General features: G+C 41.7%; 3 protein-coding genes across 9 annotated transcripts; 1 reads left to right on the top strand and 2 right to left on the bottom strand.

Annotated features, from left to right (window-relative positions):
- Positions 1 to 421: 421 nt before the first annotated feature.
- LOC125762607 (ATP-citrate synthase) lies at positions 422 to 14,067 on the bottom strand. 5 transcript variants are annotated; one of them, XM_049424911.1, is made up of 10 exons: positions 13,923 to 14,067; positions 7,101 to 7,310; positions 6,056 to 6,241; positions 5,781 to 5,971; positions 5,061 to 5,722; positions 4,810 to 4,992; positions 3,511 to 3,709; positions 2,098 to 3,436; positions 1,786 to 2,021; positions 422 to 1,701 (listed from the first exon to the last, which is right to left on the bottom strand). In XM_049424911.1, the coding sequence occupies exons 2-10, from the start codon at positions 7,254 to 7,256 to the stop codon at positions 1,533 to 1,535; spliced, it is 3,321 nt and encodes a 1,106-aa protein (XP_049280868.1). In that variant the 5' UTR covers positions 7,257 to 7,310; positions 13,923 to 14,067; the 3' UTR covers positions 422 to 1,532. The 5 variants fall into 5 exon arrangements, with proteins under 5 accessions (XP_049280868.1, XP_049280869.1, XP_049280870.1 ...); XM_049424912.1 differs by lacking the exon at positions 13,923 to 14,067 and adding an exon at positions 10,893 to 11,066; XM_049424913.1 differs by lacking the exon at positions 13,923 to 14,067 and adding an exon at positions 8,976 to 9,257 and having other exon boundaries at positions 3,511 to 3,706.
- Positions 14,068 to 14,273: 206 nt separating this feature from the next.
- LOC125762606 (protein rigor mortis) lies at positions 14,274 to 19,069 on the top strand. Of its 2 annotated transcripts, none has more exons than XM_049424907.1 (10): positions 14,274 to 14,818; positions 14,882 to 16,303; positions 16,408 to 16,766; positions 16,855 to 17,097; positions 17,165 to 17,449; positions 17,517 to 18,056; positions 18,129 to 18,279; positions 18,371 to 18,464; positions 18,542 to 18,705; positions 18,793 to 19,069. In XM_049424907.1, the coding sequence occupies exons 1-10, from the start codon at positions 14,652 to 14,654 to the stop codon at positions 18,926 to 18,928; spliced, it is 3,561 nt and encodes a 1,186-aa protein (XP_049280864.1). In that variant the 5' UTR covers positions 14,274 to 14,651; the 3' UTR covers positions 18,929 to 19,069. The 2 variants fall into 2 exon arrangements, with proteins under 2 accessions (XP_049280864.1, XP_049280865.1); XM_049424908.1 differs by having other exon boundaries at positions 17,520 to 18,056.
- A 22-nt stretch (positions 19,070 to 19,091) lies between these two features.
- LOC125762629 (uncharacterized) lies at positions 19,092 to 21,813 on the bottom strand. Of its 2 annotated transcripts, none has more exons than XM_049424962.1 (6): positions 20,988 to 21,813; positions 20,785 to 20,918; positions 20,609 to 20,708; positions 19,920 to 20,088; positions 19,593 to 19,850; positions 19,092 to 19,535 (listed from the first exon to the last, which is right to left on the bottom strand). In XM_049424962.1, exons 1-6 carry the CDS (start codon positions 21,005 to 21,007, stop codon positions 19,095 to 19,097), a joined length of 1,122 nt encoding a protein of 373 aa, XP_049280919.1. In that variant the 5' UTR covers positions 21,008 to 21,813; the 3' UTR covers positions 19,092 to 19,094. The 2 variants fall into 2 exon arrangements, with proteins under 2 accessions (XP_049280919.1, XP_049280920.1); XM_049424963.1 differs by having other exon boundaries at positions 20,785 to 20,900; positions 20,988 to 21,811.
- Between the last annotated feature and the right edge of the window lie 396 nt (positions 21,814 to 22,209).

Here is a 22,209-nt window from a genome sequence, read left to right on the forward strand (position 1 = left end):
CTCAGCCATGCGCAGAAATGCGCCAATGCGAAGTTGTTCTCAAAATACCAATTAATAGCTCCTAAATACATTTTCTTACGTTCTGTGCATGCTACCAGTGCGCAGTGCAGTCCATTAGACATATTTTTGGTTTTCTGTTCATCGCCACTACCAACAACAACGAGCTCCAACTTCTAGTGTGCTGTCCAACGCGAAGTGCTAGGTCCAGTGCCGATAGCACACTTCTGTTGATAATACATATGTATATTCAGTGCAATTTTGAGCTCAACTTGGACGATGACAGAACGCCTAGACAACGTCTATTTATATCATCCTCATTATAATTTGTTTAAAACTAACTTGTAAACCAGACCCCGGACCTAAAATTCAAAAAATAATAATGCAAAATAACACATGTGAACGAAATAAAATTAAACACATATTTGGTACTTTGTCACTATGTTTGTTGTATCTTTTTTTCCATTCAAATAAAATAGAAGAAACATATCCACATTAACTTATAATTAGCAACAGAAACCGCAATGAAGACTTTTACACGGAAAGAAATGATAACGAATTTAAATAGAAATCATATAAGACACAGCGCCTCTCCTACGTTCGTTCGTTCAGATTGCAATTACCTCACATTCTAGTTGCCATCTTTTGCTAGGATATTCATGGAATATAGCGTCATTGTTTCTACTATCTTGTACGCTTTTTCAGATGATGTTGCCGTTTAAAACCGGGAAACGCCTTACCGAAGATGGGGAAAAAAAACATTGAAACTTAATGAGCGATGCAATAAATTAAAAGTAAGTCTCATTTTGCTTCCACCGCTTTTGTTTGTTTTGTCCGTTGTTAAACACCTTGTGGTTCTACGCCCAAACTAGACGTTGCTGTGATTGCACCGAGTAATCTTCATTGTTTCCCCGTTAGAAACGTGTTATGCTTATGTCTGTCAGCGCAAAACACAATCACTAACTTTAAGGCGAAGCCTGTTTAGGAACAATTTTAAACTATAGTGAATGTAGTTTTAAAAAAAGGAAACACCAAATGTAATTCGTAGCAATAAGTTACACGATACACAGCGCAACTTTCCTTGCATAAATGCACTGTTTGTTGAGAATGTAAAATTGATTGTTCAACAAGCTAACAGACACAAAGGAAAGAAAAGGATAATTACGGAATACACTACGGAAAAGGATACACTACGCCAAAACGAAAAAGAGATTCTTGTAAAACTAATTACCAATAATGGGGAAAAATGGAAAGTATGCAGCATTGCGCTGCATAATTTGCTTAATGTTTTTTTTCACTATCGAACTTCTCGAACCATACACAATTGCCGTTTGCTTACATTACTTCTCCATTTTTTGCGGATCTTCATCGTTTGTTGATGGATGAATATGTTACATTTTCACATCCACAGTTAAATTTCCACTTTTCTACGTTCGTGTTTAAACGGAAACATGTTGTTTTGCGTCGTGTTGTGCTTATGAATTTTTGTATAATATCTTGTCTCGACGTCCGATAATCTCCGATCAGTAGGGGTTTTAGTTGTACTGTTCCGGGAGAACGTACGAGATATCGTCCCATGGATGACGATACAGACCCTGCTTCAAGCGCTTCTGATCCATGTAATGTCCGATGAAACCGATACTGCGGCCCAAAACAAACAGCGAATTGATCGCACCGATGTTGATATACTCTTGAGCTTCCTCACTGTAAATGATAAACAATCCCAAAATCGAATGTGAGTGTTATAAGCATCAAATGTGCATAGTATGAAAAGCAATCCACACTTACCTCGTGAATGAACCACAGTTCCTCAACAAATCAACAAAAGACGTTGCAATTACTCCATCAACATTCAAAATTAGGTTCGGTTTCTTGCTGGTGGTAATCTTCTCAACCTCCAGCGCGTACTCAAGCAGAGGGTAAGCTGGGAAGTTTTGCATTACGAACTCTTTGATGATCTTCACTCGAACGTCCGGGTTGTTAATAGACTTTACTCTGTGTCCGATGCCCATGATCAGTTGACCCTAAGTAAGAGATACGAAAGATATAGTTAGATGAAGGTTACATCAACGAATATTGTTTCTTCCCATTTGTACATACCTTCTTGCGCATAGAGTTGACGAATTCCATTGGGTGAAGGTTGGAATCGTAAGCCTCGGAGAACTGTTTGGCTGCACCATCAAGGGCACCACCGAAACGGTCACCGATCGTAAGCAGACCGCTTACCACAGACGATACCAAATCTTTACCGGCACGTGCACAAACGATCGTGTTGTGTGCGCCTGATACAGCCGGACCATGATCAGCAGTAACCATCAGACACATTTCGAAGAACTTGCACACGTACGGAGGTAAACAGCGCTGGAACCACAAAAGCGACACCACACCACCGATGCCTACATTCTTCTGCAGCACATCGCTGATCGGCATGCCGGCGTAAAGCAGCTCCTGGCCTCTCTCGTCACAAATCGACGTCATAAACGAAGCCGGTTTGCGGATCAAACCAAGCTCGCGAGCCCACGAGTAGTCCATCGGTACAGTTGGAGGCGGTACCTCTTCGGCCGGTACGATGTGTCCTTCCTTAACCATGCTCTCGTACACCGATCCAATCAGATCACCGAAAGCGTCGAACGAGGCAGGTACGTGAGCGCCCGCGTCGGCAAGAGCATTGTTTTTAGCAGATGCCGTTTCGCGATCCGTGTTCGCACAGGACCCAGCATGTCCGAACTGTACCTCGGAAGTGAACATTCCCGCACAGGTACCGATACACCAGGCAATCAAGGGCTTAGTGATGCGACCATCCCTCAATGCTTCACACACTTCGTATTCTTCAACGCCGCCAACCTCTCCCAACAATACGATCATCTTGGCAGCCGGATCAGCCTGATAGCGCATGATGTGATCCATAAATGTTGTGCCAGGGTAACGATCGCCACCAATTGCGACACCCTCGTAAACTCCATCCGTCGTCAGTGAAAGAATGTTGTTCAGCTCGTTGGACATACCACCCGAGCGGGACACATACGCCACACTGCCGGCACGGTACAACTTGGAATGTATAATGTTATCAAGCATACCGCCAGTATTACCAATCTTGAAACATCCCGGCTTAACACCACCAACCGTGGCCGGGCCGATGATCGAAACATTACGGTCTTTTGCAGCCATGTTCAGCTTGCGCGTCAAATTCTCCGGAATGCCTTCGGCAATGATGGCAATAGTGCGGATCTGCGGATAGTCCAACACTTCGATTGAACTATCGTAAGCTGACCGAAGGGACGCAAAGTTTACTAACACGTCGGCTTCTTTGTGCTTATTGATTGCTTCCGACATCTTAGAGTACACCGGAATCAGCACTTCCTTATGACCCCAGTAGAATTTTTGCTTATGATACCCGGTGAACGGGTATACCATCGCCACTACGGAAGGCTCATCACGGCTGGAAACGAAACAAATTCGTATATACATTATTATGAAGGTTCACAATGTTGGATATAAAGTATTAACATTTACCTGCAGATAAAGTCGAAATCCAGCATCGACTGGACAGCTCGGGTTTGCATTCCCCATACGAGTGCCTTGGTACGGTTGGTAAACATTTGACGATACGCATCCGAACCGATTTCTGTTTGTGACGTTCGGATCGCACCAGTTTCGCCTACCGGGGAAGTAGCGGGTGAGGTAAATTTCTTACTAACGCCACTGCTAGCTGCTACATATGAGCATACGGTATAAAGGATGATGACGGTGGTACAGCGAGCGAGCGAGCGATCGAGAGCCGTATTGTGATCGTAAGGAAACGGTGAAGGTCATGAATGGAAAGTGTTTGATCGCCGAAAGCAAGCGAGGATGCAAACATAAACCATGAAAACATTCACAAACACACATTGTATGATGACGTGCGGGAGGAAGAAAATGGAAAGAAAAAATAGGAATACAGTATGGGGTAATGGAGAAATTTCAATACAGATTTGATAAAGCAAACGCGTTTGGAAGGAAAAATAATAACAAACAAACAGCACACGAACCAAAGCATCATTACAAAATTCCAATTATAGAAACATGAAAAGAAATGGTGAATAGTTTGAATATTTAGCAAACAAAATGTTCTACTATTTATGTGATGAACTGATACAAATTACTTTTTATACAACGTAGCCGTGTTTGCACGCTTGGATAAGACATACATTCTATGATACCGAGGACCGTTCAATTACCATACATATAGCCAAGGAAACAAAAAGCCACCCGGCCAAGATTTGCATTGAAGCGTGATACCAAAACCATGGAAAACTTTCGATAGAAAGCATGCCCCCATTATCTCATTCCCAGTGTAAAGGAAGAGGACAAAGATAGACGCTTTATACACCAGCGTAGCAAAACATTAACAAACTTTTTGTACAAATCAAAGCGTATATTACGAGGATATGAGTTTACCCAAATAGCAAACGCTCACCTTGGCCGGTGGTTTTGACGTAACGATCTTCGTTATCGGTAGATGAGGAGTATGATGTGCGGAGCAATATTTTTAACAAGAGTCTAGAAACTCTTCCCATTGTACTACGCGAAGAGGATGGCAAACTTTGATCAACAATTACTGAATGGATGGTATTGTCATGTGCAGGGGCATCATTACTAAAGATCTGTTCGCTAGATGCATCACGAATTGTGGAATCGACTAGGAAATTATGCGAAATTAATTAACAAAAGCTTCATGATGATAGGCACATACAGGGCATAAAACTTGGAACTGGTTGAATTACAAAGGAACGGAAGCTTTGCCGTATCGAATCGATGTCTTTTATAGCTTACCATTTTCTTGACTACCAGTGGACGATTTCTTGGATGATTCGGCCACCTGCTGGCCACCCGGTAGAAGAAAGTTTGCAGTGGCAAAATGTACATTGTTGCTCTTAGCGATAGGTTTCTTTCCTAGTGCCATACCGCAGATCGCCGTCATGTGTGTCTCCGGACCGAACACATACAGTGGAATGCCTACAATGCAAACATGATGTAATGTACATAAACGAAAGCTCACCCTACACTTCCATCATTCCACTTACCCAAGCTGCTACCAATCTCACGCATCTTGCGCAAGCCTTCCTGATAGTTCGGGCCTGCACGACGCACAAAGATCGACACATTGTGCTCGATCAGCTTCTGCTGGTAGTCACGCAGGGCAGTAATAATACCGCTAAATGTTGCTGCTACATTCGTAAAGTTTGCAATACCTCCACCAGTAATCAGCACCTTTCCATCCGGATGCTTCGGGCTGCTGGTCATCAGACTAAGAATAGTCTTTGCATACTCGTACGTTTGCTGCTCCGATGGTGCCCCACTGTATTCGCCATAGTTTGCCAGCTCACTAGCACCGCCTAAATCGCAGATTGTATCCGAATAGATTACACTAGCACCACCACCTGCAACCATTGTCCAGATGCGACCGTTGCGGTTCAGAATTGTTAGCTTCAGCGATGCACCACTCTTTGCATCCAAATCGGCAATGTACGCTTCCTCCGGGAATGCGTCGCGGCCAAATGGTGGTGGATAGTCAATTTCGCCCCACTTTGGCCGACAGATAAAGTCGGCAGTTGCGTCAACCTTAGCTGCCAAATCGAGAATATAGATGGAATCGTTCGTGATGACCAGTGGATTAATTTCCAGGTAAGTAAAATACAGGTCCACATACAATCGGTACAGATTGTATACAAAGTTGGCAACCCTTCTGCAAACAAACAAGTTAGTGTTAGATGATTAATAACATTGTTAAGAGACACACTTACTGCTTCTTAGCGGAAGAAATTTCGGTCAGCAACACTTTCTCAATTTCGGCCATAGTCACGTCTTTACCGACAGGTACATCCAGCTTTAACGCCTTCGCATCCACATCACCGATATCAACGCCGCCCTGGTGATAGAACAGTATTGTGTCCGCCGTCCGGTGAGAGTAGATACACACGTATGCTTCCTCATTCTGTAAAAATTAACAACATACATATATGCAATGTGTTATTAAGAGTAGCATAAAACAGAACCCTGTCAACTGATCGAAGCTTACATCTTTGTGCGGGACAAACGGTTCGATGATAAAATTGCGCAGCTTGCCGGTAGCGTTTCCAACCTTCTGATCTTTGCCCATCCGTTCGTTGACCCATGTCTTCACTTGGGTTAGGTTTTTGTTAACGGCAATCAGTCCAAGTTTGCCACGTCTCTTAATCAGCTGATCCGGCTTTACCACAAGAGGCTACAATAAAATGAAATAAAAAAACCCAAAAAGTAAAAAGCAAAGTTACACATAAATTTACATAACTTGAACGTTTCAGTTAAAACCATTGAGAAGACTTCAAAAACGAGTTTGCCGTTGTTCGGTGTGTGGTATTTTTTTTTCCTATACCCAATAGTAAATGTGTAGCGCTAGTGTACCATTGCATCACCTTTGCCTATCCAAGCCACAGTGTACTTTGAACACCTCAAGATGACCGCCATGATTAAAAACTTTTTTCTTCCAATATCAGCATTATTATACAGGCATCTAATGTTTGCCGAGAGTTTCTCTTCGATACAAGTTCACAGCCATAGATTAACATTTACGTATTGACGCGTTCCAACGCGTCTTTGCACACACTTCGATGATACATCCGGATAGTATTTTTTTTACGTCATCATCTTGAACGCAGGAAAGATCCACAGGCCGTGACGACAAAAAGCAATTTTACGTAATTTCGTGGTCACAACTCCCATAAAAAAACATCATCTCCATTGGTGCTTTTTTGTTATTGATTTATAAACAAGGTACACAATGTAGGAAAAACATAAGGAAATTGATGACGAAATTCGCTGTGTGAAACGAGACAAGCAAAAAAAACATTCTCGAAGTTTCGACAGCAGACATCTTCTGACGATTGTGCGATCAATGTGCAGTATCACACAGCTTGACCTTGATCGTACTCTGTGTGTACTAAAATGCGAATGCGTTTAGCATCATAGAGAACGTTCTGTTCCTTTTTATTTCAAATTCCATACCATTCAGAGTTTAGTAAAAAAAAAATAGTGTGCAACCTGTCTGTTGGATTTATTTATTACATAAATTGTTCACCACTTACCGAAGTCTCCAGCCACGGGTTGTCCAGTACCAGCTGCTGCCATTGTGTATTTTCGGTCACGGTTGCAAAACGACACTTGGCCGCTCCATGATCGCCCTGTAGATGGCGGTTGATAATATCTTTACCGGTGGCTTCGCGTATTGCTTTGGCGGACATCTTGCTATTGTACTGCTTGGCGCTGTTCTCCTTTTGTTAGATGATCTTTTAAATCTGTTGAAATGGACCAAATAGATAATGGTGGACAGTTTATAGGACAGTTTTACTTAGCAAACATGGTAGTTTAGTGCACATTAACAGTCAGACTTTACAAGTAATGCAATTCTTTTAAATATTTCAAAGAAAATGCTGAAATGGATATGTTCACTTTCGCGATGTGCTCGTTGTTGCGTGTATAGGAAAATCGATGTGTGGTGATCCGTCGTGTGGTTGTTTAAACAAACCAACGCTATTACATCAACGTTTCAATCTGTTCATCCAATGCATCCACGGCAGACATGGCCAACAGCGTCATGCAATGCTGAGGGTGCCCATTTACCCATAATGATGCCTTTTTGATGAATAAACAAACTGGCCTATCCTTCGTACTAGCCTATCCCTGACAACTCCGGCCCGAAATACCGGTCACAACAAACCAATGAGACAATATCGTAGCCGAGACGCCACATTCAGGCGGCTTTCGCTTTCCCTCTTAATGACACAACCACCAGTGTGGTGTCACAAAGCGGCTTCCACGCTCTCGAAACGGTGCGGTAATGAGGAATTTTGTTTTGTCGACTGGCGCGCAGGTTGACTGACCGAAGGCAAGCAGGAGCATTTGCGGTTAGCAACACTGTCCGACTGGCGAGCCGTCGTGGGTCGCACCTTGTAGATAAAGATTACAACATTTCTACCATTCACGTTCGATGGAGGGAATCGGCTGCGCAACAATAGATAGCAGAGAAAGAGTGCGATAATTCAACTCTTCTGCACAACTATTCCATGAAGAGTGCGTGAATTCCGTCAAGTGATCGGCACACCAGATGATCGCCTACTTCTCATATGTGATGTGCGTGCAACGGATTAATAGCTTTAATGCACTATGCAAACGAGACAAACCGAACATTAACATAAACTTTGATGAGTCGCCAATTGCAATAGCAAACATAAGCTGAAAAACCCCGTTTAAAAAAACAATAAGCATAAGCTGGATTTCGATCTTAATCATCCATCAACAACAACAGACGAAACAATCTAATTCCATCAATGGATTGTAGAGATATCACTGGTGGCGGTTAGATATAGTGACAATTGGTACTTCTAGGAGCGATCAAATTAACTTCCTTCGAGGCCTGATAGCCAAACCACGCAAAATTATTGCATTCGAACGTACACATAAATTAGCAAAGGATAAACCATTCAACTGATAAGTGTGATAAGGTAGTAGGGCCTCCATGGAGGATCGAAGTGGTCCGTTTACAGAACAGGTAGAGCGACAGGTAGGGCGAAAACCCTAACGGAGCTGTCGTGGTGCGCGCCGTTAGGTTATTTATTACATAAAAATCCACTTCAAAACCAAAAATCCCCCAAAGTGGACTGGAACGCAATACCACCGGATCATAAATTACTGCTGGTTTCCACTGGAAGTGGAAGAAACGTCCATTAACGCACTACGAATGCACGGTTCAGTGTTGGATTGAAATTTCGGAGAAAATGGGCAACAACTTTCTCTTCCGAAAAACCGAAAACGCACAACCAAAAACCCCGTACTTTTGCCGGAATCTCCGCACGCGATGTACGCACACAAGCAGAGGCTCGTCGAGAGGCGGTTCAGCGCGAACCACTCTCGCGAAGGCACACACGCGGAAGCAACTGTTACAGCACACACACGGTACACACCTAAGCGCAGCTGTGGGAGTGACCGCTAGTAGAAACAGCGGGCCAACGAAATGCAACGAAACCGGTCACGGGCAGCGGGCACACACGCCTGTTTTGCTGAAGTGGAGCAACGATCCGATCGGGACGACGACACAAACGCAACTAAACCCCTTGGTGCTTGTTTCACCAACAGCGCAGCTATAGTGCGGGATCGGCAAGCGGTTTCCACCGCGAAATCGGCAGCGAATCAGCCTGATTTCGGGGTTGCGGCGAATGACGGCACACAGCAAGGTGGTATGGCGGTCGAAGAGGGTGGCTTTTTTTTTCTTACTCTACGCCTGCTACCAATACGAACCACTTGCTTCCAGCGTCATTCGTCGTGTACGAATGTGTGCTGTTTGCCCTTACCGGCGCGGCTTTGCCTTCTCACGTTCGCAACGCTACGGGTTCCCGACTATTTCTTATCTCCTCAGCTGATGGTTCACCACGGTTTCAGCTCGTTGTTTCGTTTTGCGAACATCGATGACTGGCGCTGGTCATGTGCTATTGCATCCGCCTTTCGTCCGACCGTGCCAACCGGAGGACGGTCACTCTGATAGGGGACACCCGTGCAGCAGACGGGAAGCAGCGGTGACCTGAGCCAGCGCAAAAACATGCACGATCGGGACACTGTCAAGGGCGGATGGAGCGAATGTTTCTTGTACATGCATGTTGCATTTGACCTAGTGACAGGTTAAGAATACCTTTTCAAGCCATCTCATGGTGTAGACCACAGCAATTTTTTAACGTAACCTTATTCTAGAAAATAAAATACGCAGGAATAGCTAGATTTTGTGCTTCAAACTGAAGCATTTCCGGGTGTATTGTCTGTTCAACAACCTGTTCTACTTTTCAGTACCACTTTCACTACGATGTCGATATGCCGTCATATCAACCGTCGTATGCATCAAGGCAGGGGATCGAGAACACTGTTTCAGCAATAAAAGGTGTTTTACTTCCTGGTAATTCTAATAACCCGTTCTAAACTTCTGGTTGCGCCAATGCTGTTTGTATCCTGGTTGCATATTTGATTAGTAAACAATACTAAACCATTCGATACATAATCGAAAATATCATAAGAAAGTCAACTGCATCATGCAATACACGTTTACTAGTTTGTTTATTTTTTAATCACCCGTTGCTACGGCAACCAGTAAACCACGGAATAGTATGATTTCTGCTCTATCTACGTTTTACTCCTTCCTGTGACCTCTAGATCAATCATCTTTCCTCGACAGTTGGGAAAGAAGTTACTTAATAGTGAGCTATTGCAAGCAGACGAATTGATGACGCTCATTTTCAATATAAAACAAAATTAATATTTCATAAAACTCCATCTGCTTCCGATGATTGTATGTTAGAATGCAAGAATGATTCAATTTATACTTATTTCATCAATTCAAAATCGCTTATCAAAAGCAGTACTTTCTTCCTGGTAATAAATCGCTCTCCGTTCATCTGTCTTTCATCAATGAAGAAAGTCATGGCACACTGACGTCATTTTCCCAAAGTGAGTTACATAATGTTCCAGGACGAAAACCTTAAGGACGTTTATAGGGGAGCACAGGAGACGAGGAAAACAAATCAAAATCACCAGAGAGGAGGAGAGGAGCTCTACGGAAAACTAATAGGCTCAATGAAGACTTTGAACAACCGCATTACATCTAATTCACACCATACTGAAGATTTAGATGGCTTCAGAAAATTACTCATTAATCCTCCTTTTCCTAGTAGTGTACAGAATAGCGGGACAATTTGTAGAAAGTTAACTTCCAGTTTCACGTTACAACATCCAGAAGCGTTGTTTTTTTGACATACTTTAACAGCATGCCTATCCTTATACTATTTCTATCGTTGGCATATTTGTAAGAAACGGTTGCTGAATTTGGCAATGCTTACCACGATCGATATAACCTTGACAATGAAATGCCCGACTTGTTATTAATAATTCTTCTCCCAAAAATTTGATGGCCAAGGTCACGCGTAATCAAATTGTAGCCTCTTTTCACAAGTGCACTTTGAGGTATACTGATCGACGGGAACAAAAATTGCAATAGGTGGCGAGTTTCGAGGTTTACGTTACGTTTTCCATGGTACCAGCGGCTCACCGGTCGAAATACAATGATAAAAACGCACGATCTCACAACTACAAACGACGCTACGAGCAATATCTTTGCGTGTAACCAACATCGGACCACCTCTTGACAATCTCGTACGATCTTTGCAATCATCGACATCATCATCGTCGTACGCGTTGCTTTTATTCGCTTGCTTACTCTGACACTGTTTGCCGGCATTAATGGCGGGAGGAGCGAGCGGAATCACAATATAAACATGCCACCCTCCTCAGTCATTCTTCAGTTCTTGCATCAACATTCATTTACCACTTATGCGCTCAGACGCGTGCATCTTTTTCGCATTAGCTCCGCAATGGGTGATTATTCTTCGTTGCCATGTGCGCGCATCACACATTTCGGTAGGCTATTATCGTGTTCCGATTTCCAGTCAGAACGGATTTCTCAAGCAAATCTAGTCACCCGGCAAAACCGACAACGTTTTTCAATGGTATCCCAAGCGACAGAGCAAGCGATATACGACGAGTTGAAATGTCATTTGCTCTACGGCTCACACACACATGTACATTTCAAGCGTTTAATCTATGTAGGCTGTTTGGTGCGCTAACGCAACTATTGTTTTGATAGTAGAATACGTTGGTTGTTCGGTTCCCACAGAAATGGTACAGAAACTATTACATTTATTTAGTTTTTTTCTAGCCATTTGTGTAGTTGTTGCGTTTTATCAACAATTCCTGAAACAGTAGCGATTCAGATAATGGAGAAAATAAGTGCTAAATAGTCAAAAGTGTGCAGAAATCATTCCGATGCGTCGGCATCGGCAAAAGTGAGATGCACTGCATTCAAAAGATGTAATATTCTTCAGGATCAAAAACGAATTCATCCAGGAATGACCAGTGTGGTGGACGAAAATGGATACCTTCCCGAAATATATTCGCAAACCCGAAACAAATCACGGATAACATTCATTAACGATGGTAGAAAGTGCTTGCGTATCAGAAACGGTGGTGTGTGCGTTCACAGAAAAAAACTACAACGTCAGTACGACACGAAACAGTATTTATTTTTTTCTATGGGTTCAAGAGATACGGTTGTATTGAAAAGACAGAAGGAAAGAAAAATAAATATGTTTTTACATTGTTTACCGTGTAACAAAAGTGTATACAATTATTCATTATTTAATACATATCTAACATTGGCAACTAAAAACACAATCGTTGCACAATGTTTGCCATTTCGAGATTCAGGTTCGGTTATATTTATCGAACCCGAAATTAGTTTCAAATTCCTGCATTGAATTCAACGTTCATTCATCTTTTGAAATAATGTTGCAGCAGGCGTGCTTCTTCTTGTGTTGTGCGGTGCTCTTGCTTTGGAATATACAAACTGCTCATTTTCGTCATCCCTCTCTATGAAGCAGCGTATTCAAATTAATAAATGCATTAGAACCGACATGTGGGGCCTTTGATCAAATCCAATATGAAACACAAGATAGGAGTATATAGAAAAAGTTTTAGTTAGAGTTAAAAATAACATAACAGGCGTAGGTGAAGGAGAATGAGGAAGCAGAGTGAGGAGCGTGAGTGAGAGTGAGCATAAGGGGTGTGTGGGGTGATGGGGATGAGTAATTTTTTTTTCTCATTTCATAAAGTTTTGAACTCGACACTATAAACGTACAATATTCGTCGAAAAAGTACTTCCCTTCGACGTCGAAACGACGTCGTTTCGACGTCGGTTGCTAAGCGTTTTAAGCGTTTTTTGTCGGTTGGGATATTCGCATGTACCATGCTGCTGACGTTTATTGTGTGTTTCTCTACACACGCTATCCATGTAGGCAAACATGTATTAGTGAAGTCATTCCTTTTTCCATCCCCCCACTGCTAAGCACAGCAACTGCGTTGATATTTTGGATGAAAAACAGTCACCTTTCTTCCACAAGATTACGATGATACGCAATATTGCCGAACACCCAGTTGGAACATACAAATTGTCTCAAGAATTAGTTGTATTTCGTGTACAAGAACTACACTGATAACAGTAAACAACGTAGTATAGGTTAAAGCCGCGTTACGTATACATATATCCAGTTCATCGCTCATCCCTGCATTCCAGTCGCACATTATATATTTTTGCGTCGATAATTTATTCCACGCTTCGTTCGACCATTCATTTCCTCGCATAAACGGTCAAACCACATCGCGTAGCTTTGTAACTGCAATGCATTTTTTTAGCCGCTAAAAACAACACTCTTGTCGGGTCAATTTCTTTAACCAGCCTGAGTTGTTTGTGTACACTTGTGTTCCCGAAATGTTCCATCGGAGAAAGTTCAAGCTAGATGTTTCTTATCATTTGGTTCAAAATGATAGACCTCAATAGACGGGAAAACCTACAGTGAGGCTTACCATGAGCATTACAACTGAATAAAAAAAGAAAAGATAAACTAGCAATCGAAAACGATAAATAACATCATTTACTGAAGGACTTGAACATGCAGCGCTCTAGTATCGATTGATCTGCAAGCACTTAAAAGAATGTATGGAGAGAATGAAAGTAATTTCAGCACTAACATATCACTGTTTTATTTTCATTCTTTGGGATATTTCTATTCCAACGGGTATGTATCAGTTTCTTAAGTTCCCCATTAACACATCACACAAAATAACGCAATGCGTGGTCCTAATTTTACAATCCAATTGCATTTCGACTTCATTGGCAATGTATGTGCGTATACGCTTTCCATGACGATACAAACTTTCCATAATTCATTTTTCACACACCTCAGCTGCGACGACTTCAGCTTGCTTGTTTTCTAAAAATGGCCAACAACTAAGTGGACAGATCGAAGGTAACATACCTGTACCGCTAGCTTAGTGCAATGTTTCAGCAACAAGAGCTGGTTTTAGCGTATTCAACAACACTTTCGTATAGTAACTTTAGAAAGAAATTGCAGCCTCACGGATTTTCACCATCTACAATTTGTGTAATAGTGTCAACAATATCAAATTATTGCCAAAATGTCAAATCGAAACATCCAGGGTTAGGCAACTGGAAACGGATTCCCAAAAGTGAGCATTATTTTAGAAATTTAATTTTTGGAAATCGACATATTGCTGTTTAAGAGTTGTTACCATTCAAGAAGAATAATCAATAAAACTGCACTGGTTTAAGGTAATAATGAATAACCAACCAAAACTAAATCAGTCAAAGCGATGCTCTCTTCAACCTGTTTTACATCTTGAATTATCCTTTATTCTACTTGGACTTCGTGCATATCGTGGAGCTGGTACACAAAATTAAGATTTCTCCCGCAAATACGGAGGGCATTCACTAGTTTGTGGTATAGTATGCCTCAAAACAGTTTATTTAATAGTTCTGTAGATGGATTACACCATGACCGGTATTTTGCTCATAGTGATTACAGTGTAGTCGAAGATTTTCATTTCTAATCTGTTTTTGACAGCTCGTGACAGTTGAACGGAACGCGCATTTAACGCGAGTGTATACAGCCGGCTGCCGGAGACCAAATTTTGTGTAAAACTCAAGTTTCAGACAGTTAATCATACATTATTGATTTCTTAGCACCATGGATGGATTTGTTGCACCTGTTTTCCACGTGTGGTATCACCAAAACAGCCTTCTGTCCACCCCGGACAATGGAATCCTGTATTGCTCTCGTTACGACGTTTCGTACATACCTCCGCAGGATTCGAACCATTTGCCGAAGATCAGCATCATGGCCGTTAGTGGATTGTAAGTAGATGTATCGTAAGTTCTTTATGCGACTGACTACTAATTCCGTTGCTTACCCAAAAGCATTAAATCTTTGGCTTGTTCTCCGGACTGGACCGACAAACGATTGTTTGCTACGCTGGACGAGTATAACATCCTGCACGTATGGGATCTTGATTTGCAGCAACCAGTTAAAGGACACCGAGCGCACGCAACCGGAACGCAAATCAAGACCTCGAAAAAGCAACTCTCGGATGTAACTGCGGCAATTTGCTTTACAACAGATGGAAAAGTGATTTCATGTGTCCATTCTGATCTAGTGGTGTATTGTTTGCTAACGGACAGATACAAGGTGACGCCAGATTTTTTCCGCAATAAAACTGTCGTCACACTGGAACCGTCTCCGGTCGATCGCGACATCTTTATTGCAGGTTTGAAGGATGGGTTGATCCAAATATTTTCTATAAAGAAAATGACTATCCTTCACACCCTCCGTGGACACGATAAAGAGATCGTCTCTATCGCATGCATGAATGTGCCTGTTCTGAAGAAAAATGCGAAGAGACAGCAGATTGAAGATTGTAAGGAGAATGTTACAGGAAGCGCATCCAAAAGCGTTTCAAACAGACCCAAAAAACAGGCACGGAAAAAAACTGTCCCAATAGCGGATGAGCCTGATTGTTTCGATATCTATGATTTCAACGAAAGTTTGGAAGAGTTTGGTACTATCATCGATCGGGAAACAATGGACGACAAGCGCGATCAGTTTCGGGAGAAAGCTAAAACCGTGGAAGGATTTAACTTCCTGGAGGCTTGTGAAAATCTCAAAGAAGACATCATAAAAGCTGCAAATCGTAGAGACGAAGACGAAGAGGAGGACGATATCGGTGAGCAGTCGGGCATAGTACCAGAAGAATTCAATACAGATGATGAAAATGAGTTGGATGATTGTGAAAAGTTGAGAGATTACGTGGTAGTCGATAACGAAGAACAAGGGGTCGATGAGGAAGCGGATGAGGAACAGGACGAACTGGAATATAAGCTAATCCTGGTTAGCGGTAGTCGCGAGAATATGATTTGGTTCTGGGATTACGAAACTGGCCTACCTATAGATAAAATAACCGTACCATCGATTGCAAATGCTCGGCTTTGCGACACTTCCTTCACGAACGCTGTTTGGATCGATGAGTCTCATGTTGTTGCTAATAATTCGAATGGTCAAGTGATCGAATGGAAGGTAGAGTTCAAGTTTAAGAATGAACGCTTGCATCTGTCCGCCAAGGAGAGTTTGGCACCGTATCCGGTGGATAAAATTTTCCATGTGATACGCGCTAAAGGACTTGCCAAGACGGACACAAACGGACGGTACTTGTGGTGTTCGTCGATCAATCGAAAGTTGACATGCCTGGAGGTGGCAGAATCAGGGAAAGCGTCCATAATTGTAGATTATGGTTGTATCACTCCCACAAATCGCTGCCTGGTGGAAAATCCCCTCGAGTCCATGGTGTAAGTAAAGTAAACTGTTTGCCATGTTTTGGTGTGGTCGTTGTTCCTTTATTTTTATTTTATATGTCAATCAGCTGCTAAACAATGTGTACTTTATCTCACAGGATTGCGCTGGCAAGTGGTGCACCAAGGATTGAAAAACTGAACCTCGCCAGACTGCAGAATGATAACATTCCGTTCAAATCGTTCACCAATAAAATTAGTGGTGCCGTTATGCAATTGTGCTGGCATCCCGAGGAAGAGGAAAAGCTGGCCTTTGGGACAAAGGAAGGACGAATTGGCATCTTCGATACCAGCAGTTCGAGTAACGTCCCTGTATTATTAAAACCGTTCACTAACAGAGAGGTGTACGGTTTGCAATGGTGTTTTTTGACGGATGATAAGCAAGAGAAGAGATTGGTGCTGTTAGCATGTAGTAAAGTTGAACTTGTTTATTATCACATGAGCGGCGCGCAGAAACATGGTACGTGTTAGATGATGAGGATCCGTAACCTGCGGTGTGTTTTTGCAGTTTCAATGTTCATGCCAGTTGTACTTTTTATGTATTTCAGAACCTATCAAGTGTGTGCAGTTTGGGCATGTTTCGGAGGTAACTGTTGTAGGTAATTTGTGCTTTATCGGAACTCAGCATGGAACCATATACGTAAGCGATTTGGATAACAATTTTAAGCTATTGTACCACAAAAAGATTGCTAAACGGTACATCTGCGGACTGGAGTTTAAGAATAATTATCTTGCCGTGGGATCAAATGATCATTCCATCCGAGTAATCAATTTCAGCGATGGTTTTGATGGTAAGTATAATGCAATATAACTATCGGCTTAACCGGCTGATTATCCTGAATTGATTCCTAATTATAGGAGAGGCAGAAAAAGAACAAGTTTTACTGGAAGGTCATACAGATGGTATATGCAAGGTAAGATGGAATCGCGGTGATACGATGCGTCTGGTAAGCTGCAGCTTCGATTGTACCATTCGCATTTGGGACACCTCATCGGCTACTTGTTTAAAAATTTATCATACAAGATCGTTCGCTTATGCTGCAATTTTTTCACCACTGGACGAAAATATAATACTTTTCGTTGGAAAAGGAAACTCGTTGTCGTCCTTCGATTACACCAAACAACATGATGAACCACCCAAAGGTAAATATACACTACTCTTCAATATTCGAAATGCTTCTCTCTAGTAACTCTTACATCTTTATATCAGCAGGATCAACAAAGTACCCAAAAATAGTCTTTGCCGTTGAGGACGGTGTGAAACCAATCGATTCTAAGCAAAAGAAGAAAAAAGCGGCTCGTGATTTAAAAAAGTCCAGAAAAGCGTATGATGGAGACCATGCAGCTAATGCCGTCGATCAACTAACCGAGGGGCTGAATAAAGTCACGATGCAGGAAGCTAATGCGGTTCAAGCATCAGCAAATCTATCGACAACATTCCAGCTTACAAATCGCGAAACAAACAAAACAAAGGATGTACTTGAGTGTATCGTTAAATTACTGCATACACCAGACCCTGAACCTGAACCAGAACCACACGATTATTATAATGATGGAAACTCTAGTGACAACGACTTTCTCGACGATAAATTCAATGATTTGTCAACTCGAAAACCAGCGGAAGCTACGAAATCGAATGTAGAACCAGCGGCAAACAATGGCGAAACAAAAACGGAACAGGAAAAAATGTTTTACAATGAAAAATTGTTTTCCACTCCTGAACATCTGAAGCAACTTATAGAAGAAGAATGTAAATGCTTACGAACGCACTATCGGGGGGAAATTTTTTTTAAATAATGTGTTGTTCATTTTATCGTTATAGCAAAACTACATACAATAACGGATACGTCATCGATTGGACTGGTGATGTTACCCCAGCTGCTACATAAACTGAAGGAAACGATCTTGGGATGCATTAGCAAGAAAAAGCTAACCCCGCAAATGTTGGCATTGGCGCCATATGTGTCACACATGTAAGTAATTATTCGAAATATTAACTAAAGGACGTTGTAATTATTTTTACCCACTCTGCAATATATTTCATTGTCACTTCATTTTATAAAGGTTCTGGAGACAGTGCTGCCAAGCTTATGCTTATCAATTAATCGAAAGTCACCAATCTTTGGCAGCAGTTCCTTTTTTCCTAGCCAGTCACAAGGTAAATTTCGTCATAATAGCGTTTTGTGGTTTTTAGCATTATTTTGTTTCATAACAATTAATCCCACCACATAACAGGCTGATTCATCCATCGAGGAACTTTGCGATGCTAAATATTACCGTGAAGCATGGGTCATCTGCAGGTTGAACAAAACGCCGGACGATCCAATGCTGGAGCAAGTAGCTAACAAATGGGCACATCATTTGAACGATATTGGAAACTATGAAGCTGCAGCGTTAGTGTAAGTAAAAGTCACGCTTTTAAACCGGTACCGGTACTCAGGAAAGCAGCTAATATAACATTATGATCTGTTTTTTTTATTATGTAGTTGGACGGGCATTAAAAAGTATAAAGAGGCCATCGACGTGCTGACAAAGCGTAGAGATATTACTGAGGACATTCAACATACGATAGATGAATTAAATGTAAAACTGCAAGAAGCTACTTCGGTCATGCAGAAATAATTTACTTTAATTCCATCAACATTTTAATTTTTATTTACCCTTATTATCAAATCAATTTTTAATCACACGTGATACCATTTCATGGGAACGCAAAGTATAGAAATAAATACTGAATTCATTTCGAAATTGTTCGCACTAATACTATGGTGTCTATTAGAAATGATGCTCACGCTAGTGGTAGTGGTAAATAGTTGCGATTGCGTCTACGACAACAGCACCAGTACCGTTTCAGGACGCCGCACCAAAGTTGCCCACAAACCAATTTTAGCGGTATGAGCATCATGGAGTATACTGCAAGCTGATAAAATCGCTGCGATGTCCATAGGACGGTGTACCGGAGCTTATCGCCATCGAACATGGCATAACCGTACCCAATTTTCATTTCGCCCATCCTGTACGAACATGTTGGTACGATAAATTCCAGCAGCTCTCGTGTATCCTTCAGATAGTCTAAATTAAACTCCAGCACCTCGTGACGACTCCCTCGTTCCGTATTAAGCGGTATAAAGGTGGCACCTTGTGCAAGCTGATTACGATGTGTCTTAACGTAGAGGGATTTGTGTTCGTGTGCGGAAAAAATCACGCTTGGTTGGAAATCGTCTACCACCTAGAACGGAACACGGATATCAATATAGAGTGAAATTTGTAAACATCTGTGTTTCACCTTGTAAGTAAACGGGTCAGCCCATCGGAGTATCGGCATGTGGCTCAAAAGCACGGTGTAAGGTTGCCGTTCTTCCGTACTGGGTGCGTTATTTAGCGGCAGTGTCATGCTGATTCGATTAACGTTAAGAAATCGCAAAGTTGGTTCTATCGGTGTTTCATCTTGCTCGTTAAAATATTGTTTAAACCGCAGCACACGGTCGGATTTAACGGTTTCTAAACCCTCGCCACCAATATCGTTATCGCCCGGAACGTAAACCTGATAGAAGAAACAAGAAATAAACAGTAAAAGCATAAAAAATCATTGAATTGCATTAATCATACATACCATAATGGTGTTGGCCGTGGGTTGCGAGAAAATGTTGACGAACCGTGTGAAATAATCGGCAAACTGAACATCATTCGCTACACTACCTTCATCCATGAGATCACCCAGAAAGCAAATTACATCCGGCGCTGTGTGTTGAACCACCCTTTTGTACGTCCGTTTTAGGTGCCTTTGAAGAGAACAAAACCATTCAAATTGTATTCCTTTTTTCTTGTGCAGCTGCAAATCACAATGATAATGCTAACATGTTGAACAACATAGTGTCCTTTCATTCTACTCGTTTGTCATGGGCTCGTCACAATCACTCAGTACCGGCTTGATCATTCATCGAAGCGAATAAATTATCCAATATCGTTACAATAAAACCTAAATTGAACATCGTCATTCCGTTACTGATAAGATTAGGGATTCGTACGCACGATTGGCCCGAGATCCGTCAATTTGTTTTTCCCGCACACATAACTCTGGAGGCAGATTGATCTCACCAGTGTATATTATTCACTCACTGTTCGTAACGTATCTTGACAAACTTACACACAGTAAAACACTCTACGAATTCTAACCTCGAGTGGGCACAGGAATGAAGATTCGGAATTTTTAAAGTACACCGGGCAATATAAACTGGAAGGTTTACAACTTTTCACACGAACACGAAACTATTGACGGCGTTGATGAAACATGATACATACCGATCGGAGTCAAAATTAGCTAAAGGCCAGTAGAGCTTCCTGTCGAACGTATTACCCAAAATTTGTGGATCAGCGACAAGAAGTATCTTTACACAACTATCTAAAACAAAAAAATGGCAAAGATAACAAGTTAATGATCAGCTCAGCAAATTCATTATCCCTGCAATCATGCTGACCCGTTTCACACTGCAGATCGGCCCACTGAAAGCTGTGATACAGGTGGATGAGATATTCATTGTACAGGATCAGTCCGGCCAGTGTTGGAAGATAGATTTTCCAAAACAGTGGTAACCTGGAAAGCAAACGACATCTGTACCTCCATATGCTCAATATGCAATCAGCATTGTAAAGCATCCTGCGTTCACTGCGTGTTCCTCACCTGCAAAAACTCCTTTTCATGATGTCGATTGATCACGGTCACCGTCCTCCATAGCTTTAGGGTGACTGAGCTAACCAGAAACATGCCGTGCTGTCGTAACTGGGTGAAGGTTTGATACATCCCAAAAGGTGTACATCGATAACGACACTCCACGTTTGCCTGGCGACTGATAAGGCCCCCACGCTGCAAAGGAGATTCATCTAATCGTGCGATCCAAATTCGCTTGCTTTGCACCAAAGGGTTCGTAAAGCGCTGCGTCGAAAATGTGTATGAAACTTCACAAAATTCAATAGTAATTCTTCTTTGCACTACACTTTTTACGTAAAAAAACAACACACACCGATGTACGCTATAAGTGAAATGCGCTGGTCAGTTGATACGACAGCCTTATGGTGTACGGTTCCCGCGGTTATCAAGCGATAACGTTTGTTTTCATTCACTGCTCTTACTACTATTCATGCAATCTAGTTACGCTTCTTATAACGAATAGAATGCGTTCGTTAAGTAATTAAATCGAAAACATTAATATATCTAAAAATAAAACTATCATTGATCTCCTAAGAGACAAGTTAACAGCATAACAGTTCGGAATATTTCTAAAAATAGTGTGTATACAGTGTGAGCCCTATTGCATACAATCGAGTACTGTGAACCTTCTTAAAAAACTGCGGTGTAATATCATGTGTTTTAAAATAAAATCGCGAAAGGGCGAGGATCATCCTATTTAAATTCATTCATCACTACAAGTTTGCACATCATCTGAAAGAAACGTTGGTATTGGATATAAAAATTTAATAATGAATGAAATGTCTCTTTCTGAAGGACTCGTTAATGAGTGAGTCAAAATCATGACTCTTTAGGAGTCAAATAACACTTACGAGTCAAAGAGTGGTATGACTCGTTAATGAGTGAGTCAAAGGTCGCCGAAAAGTGCAATGACTCTATTGAGAGTCAAATTTATCGTTTTAGTCATTTCTCTGAGTATATTGCAAAGGAATAGTAATAGCTTTTTGTAGAGATTCGAATCACTCACTCATATCTTAGATTTAATTCACTCATTCACTTTTACTCCGTTTCATCTCACTAAGTTGAATAGTTAGTCCTAGTTAAGAGGGGACGATCCGTAGGCGATTTGATACCCGGTTCTGTCGTGTGGATCCGGCGTCGTTTATCGGTGTTTGTGATAAACGACACCGGCTCCACACGCCAGAACCGTACCACC

Source organism: Anopheles funestus, chromosome 2RL, assembly GCF_943734845.2.
Source record: "Anopheles funestus chromosome 2RL, idAnoFuneDA-416_04, whole genome shotgun sequence".
Lineage (NCBI taxonomy): Eukaryota > Metazoa > Arthropoda > Insecta > Diptera > Culicidae > Anopheles > Anopheles funestus.

What these genes read in the sequence shown, in the direction of transcription:
- LOC125762606 (XM_049424907.1), top strand. Translation starts at nt 14,652, where the DNA reads ATGGATGGATTTGTTGCACCTGTTTTCCACGTGTGGTATCACCAAAAC. An exon ending in TTTTCCTAGCCAGTCACAAG is followed by an intron (nt 18,465 to 18,541) that starts GTAAATTTCGTC and finishes ACCACATAACAG; the next exon opens with GCTGATTCATCCATCGAGGA. An exon ending in TATGAAGCTGCAGCGTTAGT is followed by an intron (nt 18,706 to 18,792) that starts GTAAGTAAAAGT and finishes TTTATTATGTAG; the next exon opens with TTGGACGGGCATTAAAAAGT.
- LOC125762629 (XM_049424962.1), bottom strand. Translation starts at nt 21,007, where the DNA reads ATGAAAAGGAGTTTTTGCAG. An exon ending in ATGAAAAGGAGTTTTTGCAG is followed by an intron (nt 20,919 to 20,987) that starts GTGAGGAACACG and finishes ATGGAGGTACAG; the next exon opens with ATGTCGTTTGCTTTCCAGGT. An exon ending in CGATCTGCAGTGTGAAACGG is followed by an intron (nt 20,709 to 20,784) that starts GTCAGCATGATT and finishes TTTTTGTTTTAG; the next exon opens with ATAGTTGTGTAAAGATACTT.
- LOC125762607 (XM_049424911.1), bottom strand. Translation starts at nt 7,256, where the DNA reads ATGTCCGCCAAAGCAATACGCGAAGCCACCGGTAAAGATATTATCAAC. An exon ending in ATTTCTTCCGCTAAGAAGCA is followed by an intron (nt 5,723 to 5,780) that starts GTAAGTGTGTCT and finishes GTTTGTTTGCAG; the next exon opens with AAGGGTTGCCAACTTTGTAT. An exon ending in TCAACTCTATGCGCAAGAAG is followed by an intron (nt 2,022 to 2,097) that starts GTATGTACAAAT and finishes TCTCTTACTTAG; the next exon opens with GGTCAACTGATCATGGGCAT.